General features: G+C 36.5%; 1 protein-coding gene across 6 annotated transcripts in view; it reads right to left on the reverse strand.

Annotated features, from left to right (window-relative positions):
* FXR1 (FMR1 autosomal homolog 1) overlaps nt 1-16,474 on the reverse strand; it is a 67,543-nt gene that overhangs the window by 14,368 nt on the left and 36,701 nt on the right. For 5 of the 6 annotated variants that reach the window (XM_020901373.2, XM_020901376.2, XM_020901375.2 and 2 more), the window contains exons 4-11: nt 14,727-14,798; nt 14,164-14,312; nt 13,840-13,933; nt 13,067-13,183; nt 11,608-11,778; nt 10,080-10,158; nt 5,985-6,094; nt 23-109 (exon numbers count right to left, since the gene is read on the reverse strand). In XM_020901373.2, coding sequence (XP_020757032.1) covers nt 23-109; nt 5,985-6,094; nt 10,080-10,158; nt 11,608-11,778; nt 13,067-13,183; nt 13,840-13,933; nt 14,164-14,312; nt 14,727-14,798 — 879 coding nt within the window. The remainder of the gene's footprint in view (nt 1-22; nt 110-5,984; nt 6,095-10,079; nt 10,159-11,607; nt 11,779-13,066; nt 13,184-13,839; nt 13,934-14,163; nt 14,313-14,726; nt 14,799-16,474) is intronic. The other variant, XM_070466345.1, reaches the window with a different exon arrangement.

Below are 16,474 nucleotides of genomic sequence, written 5' to 3' on the forward strand. Positions count from 1 at the left end.
TAAATATGAACACTGTACAAACCTTTAGATAAGCAATATGATACTCTAAAAGCACTTGCACATTTCCAATGCTTTCTTTAGTGCCAACAAATACAAATGGAACCATTCCCTGTAAGAAAACACAACATCCTCAGTATTTAGTATTTATGTCCTCTAATTCAAAACCAACTTTCAAAGAAATTTTCCATCAAACTGGCATGAATTTACAAATCAGATGTATCTTTAGTAGTGCTTGCCTTAAAAACATAAAACACATTGGGCAGGTTCTCCCTGTAATATATGCTCATATAGCAAAACTTTAAACATCTGTAGGTTGGAAGTACTTTGTGACCATTAACAGAAGCATCATTTACAAACTTTCAATATTTACACAGTGTAAAATAAAGAAATTACTGATATGGACAAATAGTCACCTTAGTTATTAAACCAAATGAAAGGATTAACCCTGACCTGTTTTACTTAGTTGAATTTCAAAAGACAGTTTTAAACAGTGAGAAGGAAGGAAAGTAAGATACCTAAATGATGTTTGTTTTTTTCTCTTTAAAGAAATAAACTTCCAGCTTCCTACTGGCTAAAGAAAATGAACAGTCTAAGGAAACTCACCCAATCACTTTCAATGTCCTTCAATTTCTTGATTTTACACAATCATTCCTAACAGTTATTTAAATAACCTGGCTTAAGAACTTTGGGTTCTAAATACAGAATTAAGTGTGGCTCAACTTTTTATTCTATATAAGAAACCACTATGTGACTTATTTTCAAAATAATTTTTTAAAAATTTAATTAGTGAATTTTAGTATGGGAAATTAAAAAGAAGAAAGGCCTAAGCAGGTGCTAAAGCCACAGTACAGAGTACAGCTATCAAGGAGCTTAAAGCTGTAGTGACTCTAAAAGAAGTAATTACAACTAGTAAGGCATGAAACAAGGGACTCTAACTTACGCTTAGGAAGTGAGAAAGCCTTGAGCTATCCTCAAGAATTCACATGCAAAAAAACAGGATGCAAAGTGAACGAAAGATAGGAGGGGGAAAACAAGAGCTAGAAAGTTTTAATCTGTAATGTAATTCTGGGACTATATTATTTATGTTCATTTTTAAGAAATATCCCAATTCTACAGATGAGAAAAAAATGTGCTACAAGTCATAAAATCAGCACCTAACCCAACCAATTTTGTATCCAGTTACCTAATTTCAAATAATACCCACTTGTTAACTGCCATAATCTATGTTAAAGAAAAAGGTAAAGGGAATCACAATCTCAGAAAAGATACTAAACATTCCTGTAATAATCTCACTGTAACATATTTGTGGAGGTGATGGAATTCCAGCTGAGCTATTTCAAATCCTAAAAGATGCTGCTGTTAAATACGCAAACAAAATCTGGAAAACTCAGCAGTGGCCACAGGACTGGCAAATGTCAGTTCTCATTTCAATCCCAAAGAAAGGCAATGCCAAAGAATATTCAAACTACTGCACAACTGCACTCACTTCACACATGAGGAAAGTAATGCTCAAAATTCTCCAAGCAAGGCTTAAACAGTACATGAACCAAGAACTACCAAATAGATGTTCAAGCCAGATTTAGAAAAGGCAGAAGAAACAGAGATCAAATTGCCAACATCTATTGGGTCAATGAAAAAGCAAGAGAATTCAAGAGGAACATCTACTTCAGCTTCATTGACAACTCTTAAGCCTTTGACTGTGTGGATCACAACAAAATGTGGAAAATTCTTCAAGAGATGGGAATACCAGGCCACCTGATCTGCCTCTTGAGAAATTTGTATGCAGGTCAAAAAGCAACAGTTAAAACTAGACATGGAACAATGGCCTGGTTCAAAACTGGTAAAGGAATATGTCAAGGCTGTATACTGTCACCCTGCTTATTTAACATATGCAGAATACACCATGCGAAATGCCAGACTGGAATAAGCACAAGCTGGAATCAAGACTGCCAGGAGATGTATCAATAACCTCATATATGCAGATAACACCACTCTTATGGCAGAAAGTGAAGCACCTCCTGATGAAAGTGAAAGAGGAGAGTGAAAAGGCTGACTTAAAACTCAATATTCAAAAAACTAAGATCATGGCATCTGGTCCCATCACTTCATGGCAAATAGATGGGGAAATGATGGTAACAGTGAGAGACTTTATTTTCTTGTGCTCTAAAATAACTGTAGATGGTGACTTCAGCCATGAAATTAAAAGATGCTTGCTCCTTGGAAGAAAAGCCATGACCCCAACCTAGTTCAGTTCAGTTGCTCAGTTGTGTCTGACTCTTTGAAACCCCATGAACCGCAGCACCCAAGGCCTCCCTGTCCATCACCAACTCCCGGAGTTCACCCACGCCCATGTCCATTGAGTCGGTGATGCCATCCAAACTTCTCATCCTCTGTCGTCTCCTTCTCCTCCTGCCCTCAGTCTTTCCCAGCATCAGGGTCTTTTCAAATGAGTCAGCTCTTTGCATCAGGTGGCCAAAGTACTGGAGTTTCAACTTCAGCATCAGTCCTTCCAATGAACACCCAAGATTGATCTCCTTTAGGATGGACTGGTTGGATCTCCTTGCAGTCCAAGGGACTCTCAAGAGTCTTCTCCAATACCACAGTTCAAAAGCAGGAATTCTTCGGTGTTCATCTTTCTTTATAGTCCAACTCTCACATCCATACATGACCACTGGAAAAACCATAGCCTTGACTAGACGGACCTTTGTTGACAAAGTAATGTCTCTGCTTTTCAATATGCTGTCTAGGTTGGTCGTAACTTTCCTTCCAAGGAGTAAATGTCTTTCAATTTCATGGCTGCAATCACCATCTGCACTGATTTTGGAGCCCAGAAAAATAAAGTCAGCCACTGTTTCCCCATCTATTTGCCATGAAGTGATGGGACCAGATGCCATGATCTTAGTTTTCTGAATGTTGAGCTTTAAGCCAACTTTTTCACTCTCCTCTTTCACTTTCACCAAGAAGCTCTTTAATTCTTCTTCACTTTCTGCCATAAGGGTGGTGTTACCTGCATATCTGAGGTTATTGATATTTCTCCCGGCAATCCTGATTCCAGTTTGTGCTTTCTCCAGCCCAGCGTTTCTCATGATGTACTCTGCCTACAAGTTAAATAAGCATGGTGACAATATACAGCCTTGATGTACTCCTTTTCCTAATGGGAACCAGTCTGTTGGTCCATGTCCAGTTCTAACTGTTGCTTCCTGACCCGCATACAGGTTTCTCAAGAGGCAGGTCAGGTGGTCTGGTATGCCCACCTCTTTCAGAATTTTCCACAGTTTATTGTGATCTGCACAGTCAAAGGCTTTGTTATGGTCAATAAAGCAGCAATAGATGTTTTTCTGGAACTCTCTTGCTTTTTCGATGATCCAACAGACGTTGGCAATTTGATCTCTGGTTCCTCTGCCTTTTCTAGACCAACCTAAACAGCATATTAAAAAGCAGAGACATTACTTTGCCAACAAAAGTCTGTCTAGTCAAAGCTATGGTTTTTCCAGTGGTCATGTATGGATGTGAGAGTTGGACTAAGAAAGCTGAGCACTGAAGAATTGATGCTTTTGAACTGTGGTGTTGGAGAAGACTCCTGACAGTCCCTTAGACTGCAAGGAGATCCAACCAGTCCATCCTAAAGGAAATCACTCCTGAATATTCATTGGAAGGACTGATGCTGAAGTTGAAACTCCAATACTTTGGCCACCTGATGTGAAGAACTGACTCATTGAAAAAGATATTGATGCCTGGAAAGATTGAAGGCAGGAGAAGGGGAGGAACAGAGGATGAGAAGGTTGGATGGCATCACCGACTCAATGGACATGGGTCTGTGAGGACTCTGGAGTCGGCGATGGACAGGGAAGCCTGGCATGCTGCAGTCCATGGGGTCGCAAAGAGTCAGACACAACTAGTCGAACTGACCCCACATAAGCCCGTAAAACCTTCAGATTTGTTTTCATGTTCAATGCTTTGAAAACTAAAAAGTTTTGTTTATTTAGGCTTTTAGCTTTTCTTTAAATATTAAAAGATAGAGCAGAACAGAATACACGCATACCTACACAGCAACCAGATTAAAACTGAGCAGCATTGGTTTCTTTTAGAGAAAGGCACAGTGTGCCCTCCCCTTCCTCTCTTTTGTATCCTAATCTGTTTGATAATTTACATAATCTACTTGGTATCTTTTAGCATTTAAATTTCTGTTACAGAAATTCTGGCACAGAAATGTGAGGTAAAAATGACCAAAACTACAAAGTAAAGTGTAATAATTTATGAAGGACATCCTAAAAAAAACAGCTTGCAACAAGGTGGTAAATACTGGAAAGCAGCTAGGAATAAGTCAAGCTAAGGGAAGACTAGATATTAGTTATCAAGCTAAGATATTTACAATTGAGTCTTTTAAAGACCCTGTCCAGTAAACACCTTAATCTTCAGACCAATTCTAGCCAGCAGTTATAAGCCAAACTGCTATTGTTGCTTAGTTGTGAAGTCATGTCCAACTGTTCTGCAACCCCATGGGCTGTAGTCCACCAGGCTCTCCTCTGTCCGTAGGATTTCCAAGGCAAAACTACTGGAGTTGGTTGTCATTTCCTCCTCTGGGGCTCTTCCCAACCCAGGGATCAAAACCTGCATATCCTGCACTGGCAGGCAGGTTCTTTACGACTGAATCACCAGGGAAGCCTGGTATGCCTAATGGGTCACCGTTATTTTATACATTAAGTATATAAACAGAGATAGTGTCAATTAAAATAGTATGACACCCTTGATTTTAATGGGGTCATCACCCACCCTCCAGGTGGAGTATGGTGTTTACTTAACGTGAAGTTAAAATTACTTAAGGTTTGCATCAATTTTTAAAGCTGTGTAGGATGTAATCAATCTCTAAGTATCCATTTGCCTAACAGTCATTTGTTTTTCCTCATTCGTTTTTATCACCACATCCTAACTAATTAAAAGAATCAAGGAAATGGTATCTTTCACTGGGGTCTTTACAATATCCAATATGTGGTGTGAGGCTGTTTATCTTAGAAAATATAAAATATCTTCAGTTTCTTCCATGTGTTTTTTTTTTAAAAAAACAAAACTTACTTTGTCCAATAAGCAAGCAAACTCCCCATTTACCCACTGTGCAAAACTGAAGAAGTTGTGAATGTACTGCTTTCTGGGAGATAATTTTGGGAGTGGGGGAGGGGGAAGTCTTTGCCTTATATTCAGACATATAACTATATAGAGTTGACCATCAGAGCCACAAAAGTTAGTGATGCTTAAAGTGGTGGATAAGAAGTTTAAAAAAAAAAGTACTGTGAACAAGACATTAACATGTAACAAAAAGATGGAAAAAAAATTTTCATAAAGTTGGCATCAGCTGCTGCTGCTAAGCCACTTCAGTCGTGTCCGACTCTGTGACCGCATAGACAGCAGCCCACCCAACTCCTCTGTCCCTGGGATTCTCCAGGCAAGAATACTGGAGTGGGTTGCCATTTCCTTCTCCAATGCACGCATGTATGCTAAGTCACTTTAGTCGCGTCTGACTCTGTGTGACCCTATGGACAGCAGCCCACCAGGCTTCTCTGTCCACCAGAGTCTCTAGGCAAGAATATCAGAGGGAGTTGCCATTTTCTACTCCAATGGCATCAGAATGACTAGCAATGTTAAAGCTTAAAGATTTCAATTAAGAAATGGTCAGAGCTTACCAAAAAAAAAAAAGTCAAAGAAGTGTTATTAAGAATTCCTTCACAGCCAACTGTTTTGTTTAGAGTACCAAATTCTTTACACTCTAAGCACAAAAAAAAAAAGAACCAATAAGATTATCAAACTAATGTCTTTTTTTTTAATCAAAATTGGCCTTTTTACTGAAGCACTGAGAAACAGAACTTAAAAAAAAATTCCACTGCAGAGTGAGAGTAGTTCACTGGATGTAACTTTCTTAAAACAATTTTCAAAATATAAAAGACTGGGTGGTGGGGTGAGCATATGCAGACTATGTTTTAAATACTTACATCTTCTCTAGGTAGTTTATTTTCATTGTCTCCTTCAATTCTCACCCGAACCACACCAGATTTGTCTACTATTTCTTGAATAACTTTGCCATTTTTCCCAATTACTTTTCCTTTAATAAGAGAAAACATATATAATAATAAATTAAAAACCAACACTGCTATCATTTCAACATGAGCCCAAATAATTTATGACTTGCTATCAAATTATAAAAACCAAGCAAAACTACATCTTTTTACTCTCAATTAAGTCACCCTAACGACAACTGAGAAACATATCCTTGGTATAAAACCTCCTCCTCTTCAGTATGGCTAACGTTGCTACTATTAACTGAGAATGATAACTCTACTCACATGTAAGATATTTTCAAAGTCCAACTATTTTTTAATATGTTCTATACCATTTTTATATTTTTAAAATATCAAGTCCAACCCATTTATTCCAAAAGCTTGAATTATATACATGAAGGCAAAAAGAAAACTTTTATTTTGGTATTAATTACACCAATTTGTTTACATTTATGACACAGTATATACTTATTATTATTCAAACAACTAACAATATCATTAACCTGGCTTTTATTTTCAAGGTCCTACTTTAAAAACAACTGTGACTTGAAGATTCTTTTAAAATGAATATTCTCTTCACTGAAATAAAATGTTCACATTTAACAAGTATTACATTTTACACCTATACGTTTTTAAAGTACTTTAGAACAATACAACTACATACAAAATGTATATGAGTTGCTGTCTTCCTAGATATGAAATATTGTGAAATGACACAGAATTCAAATTATTTACCTTCTCCACACTTAACTTGTTAAGTCTGTCAAATAACAGTTACTAAGGATCTGACAATTAGTGGAGAAACTAAAAGGAGGATATGAAGATGCTCTTCACTTAGGGAACTCACTTTTTATATAGCTAATATACACCCATAAAATAACAAAGCAATAGTGGGAAGTGAGCTGGTAACAGAAGTAAATGTTCAGGTAACCATTACTATAAATAGATGTATACTAAGTTAACAGTAACATCTTACTTGTTATTAAGTTCAAATCCTCAGTTAAAATGTTACACTATATCAGCACAATGTTTCCACAATAAATTAATTTTGGCTAAAATAGGTTATAATGTAGGTTTCAGCTACTGCATGCTTGACAGAACAGCTTTCAATAAAGAATAAATAAGGGGGAAGGGGGACAAACAAAGGAATAATGGCAACAGTAAGCCAGTCAGTACAACAGACACTATTATAGGATTTTCAAACCTCCTTGCCCAATAACCCTAAATTTAAAGGTAGCAGCAACCGAACAAGAGAAAAAACAAAATAGAGGACAGGGAATTCACATGATGCATGTCTTCTCAGAGCAGCCCTAGCAGCAGCATATAAAAGCAACCTTCATGTTAACACAGTGAAGCTCAAGCAGCAACTCCATCCTTGACCCTGCTAAAAATAAGCAAATATCTTTTCGAAAAAACAAAAATCAGATTGTTACATCATACCCCCTCCCCAAAATCTCTGCCCCTTACTTCTTGTGAACTATACCAGTGGTGAGTGAATATCCATCACACTTCTGGGGTCTGTGGCAAGGACCTACCTGCAAGTTTTATTTAGTCCCACCAGAGACCGTCAATATTTTAACTGATCATTTCCACAGTTTAAATTCCAAAGCATATTGACAAACTGAAGCAGACCTGTGGTATAATTTGAGCACTGAGCATAAATGCTGAAGGGACAGAGTAGAGAAGTGATTAAGGAAGGCTTCCAGGAGGTGACGTTTCAACTCATTTTCAAATCAATGTTCACATAATACTTTTGATTTGGGAGGGGTGGGAATGGTCAACAATTCTAGAACTCTTGGAACCTGAATATATGTGAGAATTCTCTCTGAAACTTACCCACCAAGTAGTCCTCATTTCCTTTTACTTCTCAGTCCTCTTTTTCTCTTTCCCTTTGACTAAAAATGTACTATTTTTCAAAAGACTGCTTCACCCAGAAAACATTTTAGAGAAAGATGTAGTACTACTATAAATAGACAGCACTCAACTCAGGTTTTTATACTACTTCTGAGTATTTAACCAATGTATAATAGTTGCTGCTAGTATTTATTTTCTAAATAGTAAACAAATAACCCAAATAAACAAAGCCAACCAAGCCAGGGTAGAGGAAAACAAGAGACATGTTAGGTTCTCACATCACTGAACAGATAAACAAAGAGAAGAATCTGAGAATTATAAATATATCCAATTTCCTATTTTTCAAATATGAGAAATTTTTATTTAAAATTAACACTACCACAAATTCTGTAAGACCAATGCTATCTTCTACAGAACTGTTGGATTGGAAAGAACCCTTGGACACACTCACCTCCAAATCATTTTTACAAGTGAAGAAATCTAAGTTAAATTACATTCTGTGAAAGTAGCAACCAAAATGTTAGTACTGATAGCTGTCAATAATGGAAGCATTATATAAACAATAAAGGGAATCATTTTCAAAAGCATCATTCTTGCCAAAGGTCATGTCCCCTCTTGACAGCAATGAATATTTGGTAACATTTTGTATCTTACCATTTATTTAAATTATATAAAATTCATAAGACTTATATTTAGGGGGACCGGGATGGGGAATACATGTAAATCCATGGCTAATTCATTTCAATGTATGACAAAAACCACTGCAATGATGTAAAGTAATTAGCCTCCAACTAATAAAAATAAATGGAAAAAAAAAAAAAGACTTATATTTAATTTTAACCTCTCATCATCTCCAGCCACTCAGTGCACAGTGATTGCTAACAACAGATTAAGTGGAGCTAAACTAACTGGTAGTATATCATAGACATCCAAATGTTTAGGCAGAAGTGACAAGCTTTTTCTACAGTTGAATACCAATAGACTGCCCAAATTCTTGTAGTGTACACTATTGTACCAAATACACTACTTGTTATTGGCCAAAACAAACATATTTTTAATAGCACAAATGTGCTGTTGTTTTTTAATTTTCACCTATTAATGTTTCAGACTCTGACAAGTAAAATGTGTACAGAATCTTTTCCTAAAGGTAGAAAAGCTGTGAGTGAACTTGCTCAGTTGTGTCCGACTCTTTGCGATCCCATGGACTGTAGCCTACCAGGCTCCTCTGTCTATGGGATTCTCCAGGCAAGAATACTGGAGTGGGTTGCCATTTCCTTCTCCAGGGGATCTTCCCGACCCAGGGATCAAACCCAGGTCTCCCGCATTGCAGGCAGATGCTTTACCATCTGCGCCACCAGGGAAGCCCTTACTTATATATAAATAGAGCCCAAGGGGCTCAATTTCATTATGGTCAAAAAACTAACAAGACTCAACAGATAACCAAAAAAAGTCATAAAAAAATCATTTCCCTAGGAAATTTCACTACTTTATGTTGATGCTTAAACATTTAAGATAATCACTAAGCATAATTTAACAAGTGACCAAGATTTCTCTCCTATGTTTCAGATTGCATCTTAAAGGATAGATCACACAGATACAGAGACTATTATTAACAAAGCTATTAAACAACTGATCTCTCAAGTTATAATGCTCATTAACTGCAGCTTCAAAAGCAAAACCTGTTGTCACTTAACTTACAACTCACAGGCACAGCAATCTTCATCAAAAGTGTCAAAAACTTAACAGTGAAACCTCCCCTAATATCATCACCATCCTTCTCTTCTGCCCATGACTTATGACTTCTTATCTTATTTGAGGTTTTTGCAACAACTATCACTTTCTCAAAGCCTACTGTGTAGAAGTTTATTACCCTATTGCTAGTCCACTCAAACTTTTTCTTCTGCACCAAACAAAACAATTACCACAAATACCTTCTCAAAAAAGTACTACAATTTGGATGGATATATGAAAGATAAAAAGACATCAAGCAAATGAAAATATTAAGAAAGAAGCCAAGGGATGAAAAAGCTTAAGAAAAACTGTAATGCCAAACTGTTATTTTTTTAAAAATTCTACATTACTTAGAAGGTAAAAGTTATCAGAAAAGGCTAATTTTCAATTGTCATCATATGTAATTAAATAATATTTAACTTAACATTTAGTAGAAGTACTTACCAACAAGATTCCTAGGAACCTGAATAAAATCCTCCACAAATTCCAAGAAACCTCTAGCCTTTTTTACAGCATCAGCACTCTGCGGGGTAGGGTGGGGGAACAAACATGAAATTCAATCTTGAAGAAACCCACTATCCACAACAAAAACACAAGAAGGAAAAAAGAAACTGAATTGTCATGCTCCAGTACAAGATTCTGCTCAGATGACCAAAGTGCTATTTCAAGTCAAGTATTCATAAAGTACTTTTCCAAAAGAAGAGTAATCATTAAAGAGCTAGGGGATCAAAATGTTAGACATCTCTAAGGTCCCTAAGACATCTAAAACTGTCTAAACAGACATCTTTAAGCTCTTGCGAAAACTACGAGTTTAACTTACTTATGTTAGCGAAATTTTAACCCCATCCTAAATACATCTGACCCACACTTCTATGGTTGGATTCTCCAGGTGAATTTAAAAAAAAAAAAAAAAAGACATACTGTATGCGTTGTCTGCATTGTTTTCTCCTTCTCAACATAAGAAACGATTTAAAAGGCTGTTTTTGTAGAGATGCATTTAAAAAATTACCTACTAATATGACCATTAAAATCCCTAAGCTCTAACAGTTAAAATTTTAAAAAACTAGAAGATGGAGGGAGGCTCAGGTTGTCTTCTCTAAAAGGAATTTAGAGTTCTCAGTAACAATTAACTTCCATTTTTAATGTTTGTCCTTTAATAACCATAAATCAAGTATATTGTGTGCTCACTATATCATACACAGCAAAAATTTAAAATCCATATTCAATCTTCATAAACTGTTATGGTAAGCACTATTATTTTCATTTTACAATGTGGAAAATTATGCAGGGGAACTGCGTAACTTTCTCCAAGTCTTCTCAAAGTGGCAGAGACAAAATTCTAATTCAGGTAATATGACTCTAAAGCCTTTCATCTTAACCACTTTGGTATACTGCCTACTTCTAAAGGTTTCAGAAGTAAAAATCAGACCTCCAGTCAGATTTACTATATGACTTAAATGAAAAGTTGAGACTTAAAATCATCACACCCAAAAACTCATCTATTTACTCTAATGTGAAGGATAGTCTTAATGAAGACCTGTTTTATTTTTTCAGATTATCTTCCTGCCCACACAGATGTCACAATTAACCAGTGACAAAATATTTAAAATTCAAGGTCTACAAAACGTATTATATACTATTTACAGCTGCCAGTGCTTGACATAATAAGCACTCAAAAAATACTTGAATAAATTATTTGTAATGCACATAAAGCTGAGAAGTTCAGAAGCAGCTGATTAAGGAACTTTTGAAAACAGTACACATTAAATATCCAGTAATCCTTCAAGGCCCCATAATTACATATATTAGCATATTATAATAAATTTTATATACTAATATAGTATCTTTAATCAACCTACATGTAATGATACTAGACTTGCAATTCTAAACCATTCCATCCAGAAACTAAAATTCCACACAACAGTTAATATGCTCTAGTAAAATTACCCAAGGTGGGAGACAAGCAGCATACCTCTCCGTAGATTCTAAATGTTCCAGTATCTTCATCTAGCTCAATAGCTGTAACTCCAGGAACCTTTCTAGCTTGCTGTATGTTACTACCGTGTGTTCCTATCGCCAGGCCCATCAAATCTTCTCTCACAACAAATTCCTCATGAAAAGCTGCTGCAAGTTGCTTTGTGCACTAGTAAAAGAGGCAAATTAGTATTATAAAAGATAAAAAAAAATTTTTGTACACCCATGTTCACAGCATTATTTACAATAGTCAAGAGGAGGAAGCAACCCAAAGGTCCACTGAATGATGAATAAACAAAATGTAATATATGCACACAATCAGAATTATTCAGCCTTAAAAAGGAAATTCTGATACATGCTACAATATGGACAAACACTGAGAACATTATGCTTAGTGAAATAAGATAGTCACAAAAAGACAAACACTATATGATTCCACTTACAACAAGGTTATCTAGAGTAATCAAATTTGTAAAAACAAAGTAGAATGGTGGTGGCCTGGAGCTGGGGGAAAGGGAAATAGGAAGTTGTTTAAATGGACACAGAGATTCAGTTTTGCAAGATGAAAAGGTTCTGAAGATTGATTGTTCAACAGTGTGAATATATTTCCCAATACTATGAACTGCACACTTAAAAGGGTTAGGATGGTAATATTATGTTTATTCTACCACAATTTAAAAAAAGGAAAAAAAAAGAAAAAAGGTAGTTCACTTGGTCATGTAATGGAAGGGGGAAGTCTGATCATTCTATTTAATCATGGTCACAGAAAACAGTAATTTTAAAACAATTTTCCAGAATTACTCACACAGGGAGCTCTCCAACTCAAATGATTCCTATTTCAAAACTCATTCACGTATCACTTGTTTGGAAGTTTGAAATAAGTTAAGGGCACTCATGTACTTGTTTTAAAGATAAACAAACCTCAATTTCCCTAAGACAGCGGGCAGGAGCACACATATGTGTGGGAGGGAGTAGGGGCAACAAATCACCTAATAATGTGGCAGTGAAAAGGAGAAGAAAACAGGAGTACCTCAGGACAGAATACAGAGAAGCAATGACAGGCTCTTTTTTAAAACTACAAGCCATGTGACCTCCTCTCTTCTTACCCAAGAGTTGTTATACTAATGAACTAGTTACTGAGAAAGTGCATTGACTGATAGCTCAGAGAGTGAAAAAAAACAGAAGTAAAAAACAGAGTAAAGAACTAGCTTTATTCTATTGGAAATCCCTAGTGAGTTTCTAAGCTCTTTGGCACCATTCAGTTATTTAGCATATGTTTGATAAAAGTAATAGAGAAAAGTAACTCTAAGGACACAATAATTCCAATTATTAGCCATAAAAGAGTTCCCAAGCTGCCTTACCTAACAATCAAATAGCTTCAGCCATAGAACTTGAATAATATACTCACGAAACTAAATGAGAAGCACAAAAAACCTTTTACATGTAAACCCACTTACTTCCAAATGCTTAGTGGCCTCTTCATTTCTGGACATAAGCATCAACTTTGTACGAATACTTCGCAAATGCATGTCACTCAAAATATTTACTCTCTTCACAGTTGCTTCACTGGCAGACTATAAACAAACAAGTTACTCATTCAAAAACTTAAACCCTTTTTCTAAGATAATACAAACACAAACTTCCAAATAAAGCCTCCCTTGATTTTCATCTACTGTACTCTCCTCACCTAACATGCACCTCCTCCCACAAGTAATCTTACTTGCTTTCTTAATTTCCATATTACTTAGATTTGCTCTTCAAATTATAATGGGGGGAGGAGGGATATAGAATCCAGGATCCCATACATTAAGAATTTTGTGAGGTAAAGAATGCTGTATTAAGATTTTTCCTCCTTTCTCCAGGAAAGATTTACAAATTAACAATTTTATAACTGCAAAAAAAATTTCCCCCATATTGTATTTTAATAAAGTCACCATAAAACAAGTTATCTTTTATCTTCGAAATATTTAATTATAAAATATGTGCAATGTACAGTTTAATAAAGTGAAAAATGTTAGTCACTCAGTCCTGTCTGATTCTTTGCAAACCCCATAGACTGTAGCCTGCCAGGTGCCTCTGTCCATGGAATTCTCCAGGCAAGAATACTGGAGTGGGTTGCCATTCCCTTCTCCAGGGGATCTTCCTCACCCAGGGATTAAATCTGGGTCTCCTGCATTGTAGGCAGATTCACAATATCCACTATATACCTTAAAATATGGAGTTATCTTACCAGTATCATTAGCTGTGTTGTTTCCGGATGGTAAAAAATTCTGCATGCTCCTACCGCTTTCTTAAAATCTTTATGTGCATTTTCATTAGCACACCTAAGGAGAGAGTAATTCACATGTAAGACCGAAACAACAGGTTAAATTTAGAGAGCAATTATAATGAAAACTCTTGTATTTCATACTGACACCACCCATTGAAAACTTTTGTCTGTAAAAAACATTTCCATCAAAGTTTTAATCGGGGGTTTGGGGTAAAAAAGATTTTTGTAGCCCTGAAAAATCCTCTTAATTCACAAAGCAATTCAACAGTAAACAAAATTACTCACGCCTCTCTCAAATCCTCAGGAACATCCACTGTGCATTTAAAGAAGGTATTTTTTTTGACAGTTTTATTTTGATTGACAGGTCGAAGTCGTTCAAATGTGACTATTTCATTGTAAGTGGCATCACAAGCAGCATATTCAATGACATAAAACTAAAAGACATCAAAACACTTTAAAAATCCCATCCGAACAAAAATAATGAGCTTTAAATGAAGTTCTAATTACTTTGCTTGGCTTAAGCAGTAGACCCTCCCCTTGTGGCACAAATACTAAGCACAGCTTAGTTATAGCAACCTGATTTGCCTAAACTAGATTAGAGGTTCTTAAAAGCAAGAACTCTGGTGGTCCTCACATGCTTGCAGAATACCTCTGGAGAGCAGCTTTGGTGTTTGCAAATCCAGAACAGAAACAGAAATTAATGATCTGATGAATTTTTAAAATACATGATTATTTCTGAAATAGGCTTTTTAACAACAAAACTAAGAGTTGGAGTAACAGTTACAGAAACCAGGAGTCAACATATTTCCTTGAAAATTAATCACAAAGCAAGTTTTAACATCACTTACTTCTCCTTTCATCATTCGAACTTTAGCTAACCACCATCCACATGGTTCTTGATCATTTGCTCTTGAATATACCTGATGGAAAAAAAAGTGCCCTTATTCATTTATCCCAAAAGATTAACACTGTAAATAATGACTTTTTATTAAGTGCAAAATTATGTTAAATTCAAGAATCAAAAAATGTTACTGTGAACAAGATGAAACTGCTGCATAAGTGTAATGTAATAAGAACTATATATGCATAAGGCAGAGGAATCAGAGATCAAATTGCCAACATTCACTGGATCACAGAGGAAGCAAGGGAATTCCAGAAAAACATCCACCTGTTTCATTGACTATGCTAAAGCCTTTGACTGCATGGATCATAACAAACTGTGGAAAACGCTTAAAAAGATGGGAACAGAACACCATCTTACCTGTCTCCTGAAAAACCTGTACATAGGTCAAGAAGCAACAGGTAGAACCTTATATGGAACTGACTGGTTCAAAACTGGGAAAGGAGTACAACAAGGCTGTTTATTGTCACCCTGTTTGTTTAACTTATATGAGAGCACATCATGCAAAATGCCGGGCTGGATGAATTACAAGCTGAAATCAAGATTGCCAGGAGAAATATCAACAACCTCAGATATGCAGATGATACCACTTTAATGAGAGAAAGCAAAGAGGAACTGAAGAGCCTCTTGATGAGGGTGAAAGAGGAGAGTGAAAAGGGCAGCTTAAAATTCAATATTAAAGAAACTAAGTCAAGGTATCCAGTCCCATCGCTTCCTGGCAAGAAGGGGAAAGGGGGAAGCAGTGACAGATTTCCTCTTCTTGGGCTCTAAAATCACTGCAGATGGTGACTGTAGCCATGAAATTACAAGACAATTAAGTCTTGGTAGGAAAGCTATGACAAATCTAGACAGCATATTATAAAAGCAGACACATTACTTTGCTGACAAAGGTCCATATAGTCAAGGCCATGGTTTTTACAGTCGTCATCTATGAATGGGAGAGCTGGACCGAAGGCTGAGCACTGAAGAACTGATACTTTCAAACTGTGGTGTTGGAGATGTTCCTGAGAGTCCCTTGGACAGCAAAGAGATCAAACCAGTCAATCTTAAAGGAAACCAGACCTGAATACTCACTGGAAAGACTGATGCTGAAGTTCCAATACTTTGGCCACCTGATGCAAAGAGCCAGCTTATTGGAAAAGACCCTGATACTCGGCAAGATTGAAGGCAGGAGGAGAAGGCGACAGAGGATGAGATGATTGGATGGCATCACTGATTCAGTGGACATGAGTTTAAGCAAACTCTGGGAGATGGTAAGGGACAGGGAAGCCTGGCATGCTGCAACCCATGGGGTCGCACAACTTGGTGACTGAACAACAACGTATATGCTTAAATTTTACTACTGAAAAACAGAATTGAACCTGTTTGGGCAATTTGGTGCCCTGAAAATTGAACTTCAAATTCATGAAAGTCTAGTCTAGTGAAAGTGTCAGTCCAACTCTAGTGAAAGTTGCATCCAACTCTTTGTGACACCATGGACTTCAGTCCAACAGGCTCCTCTGTCCACAGAATTCTCCAGGCAAGAATACTGGAGTGGGTAGCCGTTCCCTTTTCCAGGGGATCTTCCCAACCCAAGGATTATATCCAGGTCTCCTGTATTGCAGGCAGAAAACTTAACCATCTGAGCCACCAGGGAAGCCCCAAGTTTATGTGTCTAATAAACATAAATAAGTACTATTATAAAGAAATGTTTCT

Source organism: Odocoileus virginianus, chromosome 4 (assembly GCF_023699985.2).
Source record: "Odocoileus virginianus isolate 20LAN1187 ecotype Illinois chromosome 4, Ovbor_1.2, whole genome shotgun sequence".
Classification (NCBI taxonomy): domain Eukaryota; kingdom Metazoa; phylum Chordata; class Mammalia; order Artiodactyla; family Cervidae; genus Odocoileus; species Odocoileus virginianus.